We start from the raw sequence: 9423 nt of genomic DNA, 5'->3' as shown, positions 1-9423 counted from the left end.
TTTTCTCATCATAATGCAATAAAAGTTAAAAAAAAAAAAGATCTTGAACTTGAAATTTTCCTCCCAGCTCCTATGAGTCTGGGATTGAATGTCTATACCAAGAGGCCAAGGAAACGCTTGTTCATTTTGCTTTACCAAATTATAACAAACATATTATCTTTAAACTAAATAAGCAATTAAGGATGTTTTTCCCAGGTCCATACTGTGTGGTAAATCCATAGCAAACAAAGATGTGATGGATATGGCATTTTGGTGAGCCTAGTATCTAAATTTTATAAACAAATTAAAGATTAAAGAACTATTCATCACATTAAAGTCATCCTGTTAATAGGAAGTGGATGGCTGGAGACACTAAAAATAGATATTTACAAAAGGCAAAAGAAATGTAAACAAACTATGTATATGAACATCCATGGGACTTTGCTCTGTTTGAAGGAGGTATTAGTCCAACATAAGTGATCCTTTCCCTAAAATGATTGCTCAGAGCCCCTTGTGAGGACTCTTAGGGTTGGAGGATTTCAAATAGCATCACACCTCCTAGTCTTGTTGATTCCAGTAACTTCTTAAGTCCACACATTGGTGTATTTTATTTATCAAAGGAAGATTTGTCCAACACTTGCTCAAAAAACCACAGAATTGAATATAGGGATGATGCTTGGATCACTGATGGCTGATGACAAGTCTACTTACCATGTTTTTCCAGATGCTGACAGCAGCTGTCCACCAATCTGGGGACCTGCCTGTAAATAGGATTCAGACTCAGCTTCTTATCTCTGGCCTTTTCTTTTTTATTCTGAGCCTCAGAAGGCAAAGAGAGTTGTAAAGCTTCTAGGAGTCGAGATTGGTTGTCATCTAGATCGGTGATGGAATCCACAGACATGGCGCCCTGTAAGTGATGCACAGACTTGAAGAAGAAGGCAGGGAACAGAACAAAAACCAGCTGCATGCAGAGGCCACCCAATAAAATTTCATGGAGGACCATAACTCTCAAAAGATAATACTGCTTGATGTAGTTATGGTTTTTTAATTGTTGACATACTTGCTTATTACTGATATATTAAGAGGATAAATGAAATGCACTTTGAATGAGTTAGGAAATATCTACAACACAGGGTAAGTATTGTTAGTTAGGATTTCAATACACAGACTTTTCCAAGTGGAAGACAAGAGATGGGAAACATATAATTAAAATATTTTGATTCAACCACTTCATTTTTTGAAGCATGAAATACATACTCAATGAATGAGGTAAAGATATAGAAGTCTTGTGAATAAAAAAATCCTCAACTATAGCTCTAGGAAGTACATTTTAAACATAAGAAGACTCAAACTGGATGTTGTAGTATATTCCTGTAACCCCAGCGTGTAGGAGAGTACAGCCATCCATCCTGGATGAAGAGTGTTTTAAGACGTTAGCTATTAGAGAAAGGGACATTTAGGAAGTTCATTGCCTAGGTCCTAGGTTCTCAAAAATTTCTATTTTAGAGTTTTTGGTGCTACTGTTATTTGGATTTATAAACAATCTAAGACAATTGCAGGCTTAGAAGAATAAATTCATCTGGAAAATTCAAATATTCCATAATTTTGTCAGTTTTTCCTCTTTGAATCAGTTAGTATCATAAAAAATAGGGCCTTGAGTCTTCCTATACTTTGGAACAGATCTTAAATGCTAGTAGCTGATTAAAAAATGTGAGTTATAAATGGAGGTCTGCTTGTATATTTAACTAGAGCACTATTCAATGATGGGAGGTGGCAAATATTTCCAGCCCAAAGCTTAAAGGAAAGGGAAAGACCTCTCTGGGACATGGGACATGTGGTAACTATGCTGATTACCACCCATGTGGCTTGCAAACTCAGCTCTGTAGGTTTGCAATTAACAGGCAAGGAGCCCAGAGCCTAGAATGTAGTGCACACTGCATCACTGGTACCATATTGATTCAGCATGGGTTTGAACAAGACTGCATAGAACTGTTCAGCTGTATTTAAGGTGAGACAGATTCTAAGAAAAATCTAAATCTCTCACTGAGTTTTGAACTGTTGTGGCTAATTCATCGATCCAGGTACATCCTAAGAACAGTATTGAAAAAATTAACAGAAACACTGGGTCCTGGCCTCAAGACTCTGCATTTAGCATAGAGGTGGTGTAATCTGCAGCTTATATGCCATTGTGATAGTATAATACCATTTAAATACCGTATAAAATTCATGTTCAAGAACTACATACCTGAGTTACAGAACAAAATGATCAAAACAATTTTAATAATGTTTTAAATAATTTTATGGATTTGTGCTTTGGCATACTAATAGCTAGCTTTGTATGTATGTGTCCCATAGGTTGCAGGGTATACTTGTCTAATTGAGCAGGAAATCTAGCACGACAGCAGGAGATAACAAAATACCAGCATCAATGGCAGTAGTGCTGAATATTTGGGTACAAATTTAACCAGGAGGGGAAGGTAGTGTTAGCTGCCACATGGACACTACTGGCTATTCCCTAGTGCAAGAGATACCTATAATGTGTGCAGTTTTCATGGTAGTAGAGATTCAAAGGGCAACCTTATTCATTTCCAGTTTTTTTCAGAGTCAGAGGAGATCCTGGCCAACTCACCCTTCTCCTGGCCCGAGGAGCTGGTTCTGGAGTGTTCGGGGATATAGACTCGTTTGGTGTTTCGGAGGTTGAGCTGAGAGATGAGTTACTGCTTGAGAGTTCTTTGTTTTGTTTTTTATTCCCAAATGGGAGGAGGGAAGATACAAAATCCGATGCATCCTTCTGCTCCTCCCTCTGCAAGTCTTGCTTCAGTTTATATGCCCGGTCATTAGCAATGACTTGGGATAAGGGCATTCCAAATGCCTGTGGGATGAATTCTGTAAGGAAGAAAATCCAATATTTACATTTATGGAAGGCCCAGACAGGAGAGCATGTTCATTCATAGCTCATCCAGAAAAGCACACTTAGTCAAATTATTGTTTTCCAAACAATTGATTCATCAATCAGCATACTGGGATGGCTTTGTATTGTTGAGCAAAATGGCTCAAGTTTCCATTTCAGTAAAAGAAGCTAGTAAGTACAAATACATACTTTAGAAATGCAGGTCTCTAATATTTCTTCAGGCACTCAAGTCTGTTTTAAAGGAAATAATTTTACTAAGAAGTTTGACATTTGAACAGCATATAAATAGTGCTTCATGCTCATAACCATACATCTCTGTAAACTGTTACTGTTCAATTTATGTGCTTTAGAAGTCTTGAAGGGATAAGAAAATGACAACAAACATTAATTGACACCCTACTATTTCTTATGCCACATTTCACAATTCGGAGTTTGGGGTACTGTAAAAGATCTCAGGTCCTTTCTCACAAGGGGTTCTGAGGTCGGGAGAAGATGTGCAGAATCAGACATGTAAATAATTATAAGATAATGACTCTCATAAGAATAATAGAGATGAGTGAATCCATGATTGAAAATCAGTCGGTGTACTTTAAGGTATACCTTAAGGCAATGTAGGAAATAATGACCTAAGGGGTACAAAAGCAATTTAGGAACACTTTAAGAAGTTTGCTTTTTCCCCCATTTTGTCCTGTGTCCCTACCTCCTACTTTCACCCATCTGGGTTACAGAAGTCCCTTTATGATCTATACTCAGGCTTCCTGATGATCACATGTAGAAGTGGACTTGACCATAATATAGCTTGTGGGAGACCCAGAATACATTTGGAATTCTTTACTAGGGATCATTTGGGAAAGAGGCACAATATAGAACTCTGGCTTCATTTGGCAATGTATATCCAGTTACTGTCTGTATCACTGTGGTCAATCCATTTGGATTCATATATATTTAATACTCAGAGATAGATATTTTATTAGTAGCATTTTAGATTTATATGGAAAGTCTTAATATTCAATTAAGTACATTATTCTTGTTAGACTCAAAATTGCATCTCTTAGCAGCCTCAGCAAATTGGAGCCTAGGAGAGCCCTGGGTTTTTTTTCTAAGCCCTGTGATTGAAACTGCAATAATCAAGGGAAAATAACTCTTAAGATTATTTGTTCTTTTAGCAAAAAGCTAACATTAAACCAGGTGGAAAGAGCTTTTAAAAGGTTTTCCTGCTTGGTCCATGTTAACATTTTAAACTAGGCTAATAGCCAAGTCTCCATTAAGAACAGAAATGGTACTTTAAAGGCATATACCTCTGATCCCATCAAAAGGTGCAACTTGTTTTGAAGTAAAATATCCTAAGTTCATCTGGGGATTTTTTCAGAGGAGCTTTCTCTATCAGTGAACTATGGGGCATATGCCAATCAAAAGTGTTATGCCTTTCTTTTTTGAGGTAAGACTATTACTCCATTCCTATTGCCAGCAAAACTAAAGGCAAAGATCAGTTCCAGACGATAGTCTGTGCACTTGGAGGATTTCTTATAATAATCAGATATTCTTCACAAAATTTGGACAGCCACATAGAATATACAGGTATGACTTGTGGATAAAAACAACAAAAAGGACTTTGAAATAGATCATGTGACATGGGTCTGCTAATGTAGGCATATGCATGCCAGTGACTTGTTCTACAATGGAGGCTCTTTGGTCTTCTCATAAACATTTTTCCATATAAGAAAACCCAATCAAACTTATTTAGTGATTTCTAGTATCTTTGGGGGAAATAGACATTTTACTTTGGAGCCTACAGTTTGTCTATTTGTAGGTGTGCGCATGTGCATGCAAGTGTTCACAGAGGTCAGAAGAGAGTGTTGTATCCTCTGGAGCTGGATTTACATGTACTTGTCAGCCATCATATGGGGGAAACTGGACTTGAGTCTTCTGAAAGAACAGTTCATGTTCTTATCCACTGAGCTACCTCTACAGCTCCACTAATCTAGTGTTTAAGTATCTAAAAGTATATCACTGTGTTTGTAACTTATAAGTCTTGAATACAAATTAAACAAGAAACAATTTAAGTCATTTTCTCCTGATATTTACTCTTCCTTTGATCTCATTTGAAAGATAAGGCCACAAAGAATTGTTTATTTTTTTTTGTTGTTGTTGTTTTTTTTTTTTCTGGTGTGGTAGGCTTCTGTGAGGGCTGAGCTCATTATTTCAATGCTAGAATTTTGGTGTGGCCTCTTTAGTTTCTTGCTGCTTTCCCCAAGGACTCTCACAAGCTTCACAAAGTAGACTATCTAAGCTCCAAACTATGGAATGTTGTATTGAGGTCTTTATAACATTCTAGGAAGGAGCTGATTTTTTTCTTCTGAAAAGTACAGCTATTTTGAAATTAAAAAAAAAAAAACTCATCAAAATTCTATTGGGGAGAATTGTTATTTATGTGCCAATAAAGCATCGGGTGCATAAGCCTATCTAAGTTCAAACCTTTTCATTTGTTTGTTTGTTTCTTTGTGAATATGTCAAAGAAACCTGAAGATTCTTTGCAAAGACAGAATTTGGATATTTTGGAATTTCCTCTTTACTCACAACGGTTCCCTTTCTAGCCCCACCTTCCTACCTGTAGCAGAGGCTTTACTACCACAAGCTTCTCTTTGTCCTTTACTCTTGGTTGTTTTCTACTATTGCTGACTTTGACTCACATTTAAATCCCCAATTTTCCATAAAACTTTGTGACTTGCTAGTCCACTTCAATGGCTCACATGACTCTCTTTTTTCATATTTCCTTGTCCTCTTCCCTTCTTCCAACCTTTGCTTATATAGCATCTTTGTCATCCACTTCCATAGTCCCATACTGGACCTTGTTTTCTCCAGAATTTGCACTTCACTTCTATCTCTAGCTCTCACTTGGCCTCCACTTGTCAATGTTCCTTTACACCTGTATGTCCCCAGGGCATATCTCACTACCAGTCTTTGCTTACTAGAACTTGCTTGGATTGTTAGGGGTGTCTGGTCTTCACGGGGCAAATAAGACTTCTGAAAGTCATACATTAACACTTTTCTCCTTTTCATATTTCATGTTTATTTCATCATCTTGCCACACCATCTTCATGTTATCTTCTTTTTAAAAATCTACTTCTCTCTGCCTCCACCATGATCATCATTCCATGGTACCATTGCTTTGCTCCTAGATTTCTAAGTAGCCTTCAAACTGCTCAGCTTGCTTTCCTTTGTGCTGTTGTTGGCTCCACTCCAATTTCGAATCATATAATTTAGCATGATAGTCCAACTTAAAACACCATGAAGTCACTTCTTCTTTAGTGTATTTGATGATGTTACAGTGCTATTATCATGTAGACCAAAAGAAGTGCTGTAGTTCAGAAAGTTTTCTGAGCTAGCCTGAGCTGCTTCCGTCCTTTCTCTGGACCTACATATATCCTGATCATTCTCATCTCTAGTAATTGCTTGTGCGTATGACCATGCATATGCATGAGTGTGTGGGGGGGTGTATGACTATGTGTGTGAGTGTGTGTATGTGTGCATGCGACTATCTGTCTGTGTCAGTGTGTCTGTGCACATTTTGTGTCCATGTTCTTGAGGTTCTGGACTTGCATAAGCACATGAGGAGATCAAAAAAATTTGGTTTCCCTCCTCAGGTTCTTAGCCCTTTTCATTTGAGGCCAGATATCTGTCTGGCTTACAGATTTGCCAAATTTTTTGGGCTAGTGGGTAGTAAGCTTCTAGGGAATCAACGGTCTATACTGCCCATCTCATCTTTTCTGCGTTATAGGCATGCACTGCCAAATCTGGCTTTTATAATGTGGGTTCTGAGATTCTGATTCAAACTCTCACTCTTGTGTGGCTATTGAGTGATGTTCATAGCCCATAAGGATGGCTTTTAATGACAGTATTGCATCCATTTCCTTGGAAAATTTCTTTTTTAATTATTGGTTATTTTATTTGCTTACACTTCAAATGTTACCTCCTTACTGGTTTCCCCTCCACAGCCCCCCTTTCCCATGCCCCCATTGCCCCCTGCTTCTATGAAGGTTCTCCCCAACCCACTCATGCATTCCCACCTCCATACCCTAGCATTCCCCTATGATGTGGCATCAGGCCTTCACAGGATCCTTGGAGAATTTCTACATGTAATTAATAATTACATTTTGTATTAATACTTAATGTGAAGCAAAAAATAGAAACTGCAGCAAATAATCTTTTATAAGTTTTGCTTCACAGTTCATGTATAGTGACCCAGACAGTGAGTAACCAAAAGATATTACAGAATTCGATTTTAGTACAAGAAAAAAAGATATCATAAGATCTTTTTGTGTTGATACTCTGTCAGTATCCTGACAATTATGGGGCAATTATGGGGCACCTAGCCCCCATGTGCCTTGATTAGGCAAGCTTATAAACTGGATTAAAGTAGTTTAATATAAAAATTATGTGTTTATTTACTTAGCTCTCCCTCAAAATCTGGAGTTTTTCTTGAGACAAGAAATAAGTAGTCTGAATTTCTGAAATTTCTTTTGTTTGCCAAATAATTAAACTACAAGAAATTAGGCATCTGGAAATCTTCTATATGAAATTATGTTTTGAAAATCAATGTCAACTTTAAATTAGTTTCCATATAGAACCCAAAAGTTAGATGGATTTTTTTTTTAAGTTGCAGTGTGGATGCAGGAATGTCATATGATCTGTTGTATATTTTTATATCAAGCAATTGAATATCACACAGGACATGATTCATGCTGATGGAATCGATTAATATAGTAGCATATCAAATATTTGTGAATCACTTCTTTTTTTATTGGAAGAGCAGGTCATCTGTGAAGAGCTGCTCCTCTTTATTTTTAGATGGCTTAACCCAAGAGGTCATTCAGAGCTTCCTGTTTTCCTTCTTTCCCTCTTGTATTTCAGTGATGATCATTTTTCACATGTGCATCTGTTATTAGCCCAAACACTAATACTCAAAGGGAAGGAAATAACGTGAACTGGTTACAAATATGCCACATCAGCACACAGTTATCCAGAGGTTCTGTTTCCTAAGATACCCAGGATATGGCTTCCAGGGTTGATATGGATAAGGCTTTATATTTTGAAGAGCTGTTGTGGAGTAACTTTTCAGTTAATATTAGAATACCTTGTTTTTAAGCCCCAAAGCTAACTTATAGAGCAAACTTCATACAGTTAAACTTGATACTACTCTTCTCCTTGGATGGATGATGATGAGCCCTTTGTTTAGAACCACCAAGAGCTTTCTCCACTCAGCTTCTTGTATGTCAATACAAAATACCGCCAAGTTTTACTGATTCTACACACACACACACACACACACACACACACACACACACACACACAATCACACTTAGAGAATGCAAACAGCAATCTCTGCCTGCCCCCCCATCTAATCTTCCTAGCATAGTTTGAAAGGGTACTTTCTAAAGAACCACCTAACATCTTCATTGTGTGTCAATTTCAACATCAATATCATTGTCCTAGAGTAAAGCAAAGTCAAACAATGATCAACTGTTCTTATAGTTCTCTTCACTTTCAATGTTTGATTTGTCCACAGCAAACTGCAGTAAAATTAAATGGAAAACTGCCAAATAAGAAAGTCATATATTTTAAATGGTTTATATCATAGTATATTGTAATAATTGGGTTGTTAATGGTTATTTTTGTTAATCTTCTACTCTGCCTAAATAATAAATACAAGTATGCACATAGGTTTGATATTAGCCATATTTGATATAATGTCTTTGGAATTTCTCTCCCATGAATGGGGATTATTTTATTGAAGGGAATTGCTAAAGCACTTATGAGTCATCTATACTGTTCCTCTAAAGCTTAGGGGACATTGAGGAAGATGGAGTGGAAAGAGTATAAGACCTAGAAGCAGGGAAATAATTTTGTGAGATGCTATCTTCTGCATATGGCGTGTCCATTGCACTCATGAACACATAGCATCTGTGCATACCTATATAAGACTAGCACAAATAAAAGACATGAACATAGGAAGAGGACTAGTTAGGGAGAAGGAGGGATCAGCTGGAGAGGATGAGAGAAGGTAAGGGCAATGAATATGATCATAATATACTATAATATATAATTGTGAAATTATAAAAGATAAAATACAAAAATAAGGGCAATAAGTCATCAAATGTATCATAAATATAGTTAAAATTTATCAGACAATGGCTATGCTCCTAGCCTAGCCTTTGTCTTCATCATTCTAGTAGCAAATTCTGCTGAAGTAGTTCATATCACACTGAGTATTCTGATGAGTATGGTCCCAGTTCTCATATTAGAATGTATACATTGGAAGTTTGTAAAAAGAAAAAAAAATAAGCTCTTGCCTGAGACATCCTTGCATATCAACACAATCAGATTTACTGCTGCAAGGATCTGACCATTAAGTGTTCTTTGGTTTGTATTTTGGGGGATTCTGCAAAAGAGCAACTGGTCTTGTGCATGCAGGACAAGTATTCTACTACTGAGCTTCATCCCTATGCCTTGGGCCATAGGATATTTAATTTTTT

The 9423-nt window shown here is 37.0% G+C and overlaps 1 protein-coding gene across 5 annotated transcripts in view; it reads right to left on the bottom strand.

The window, feature by feature from the left end:
• Arhgap6 (Rho GTPase activating protein 6) overlaps window positions 1-9423 on the bottom strand; it is a 484877-nt gene that overhangs the window by 44480 nt on the left and 430974 nt on the right. For all 5 annotated transcript variants that reach the window (XM_031371330.1, XM_031371345.1, XM_031371361.1 and 2 more), the window contains 2 exons: window positions 2609-2865; window positions 691-886 (listed from right to left, as the gene is read on the bottom strand). In XM_031371330.1, the coding sequence (XP_031227190.1) occupies window positions 691-886; window positions 2609-2865 (453 nt within the window). The remainder of the gene's footprint in view (window positions 1-690; window positions 887-2608; window positions 2866-9423) is intronic.

This window comes from Mastomys coucha, chromosome X (assembly GCF_008632895.1).
Source record: "Mastomys coucha isolate ucsf_1 chromosome X, UCSF_Mcou_1, whole genome shotgun sequence".
NCBI classification, from domain to species: Eukaryota; Metazoa; Chordata; class Mammalia; order Rodentia; family Muridae; genus Mastomys; species Mastomys coucha.
This window is presented reverse-complemented; position numbering and strand designations above follow the sequence as displayed.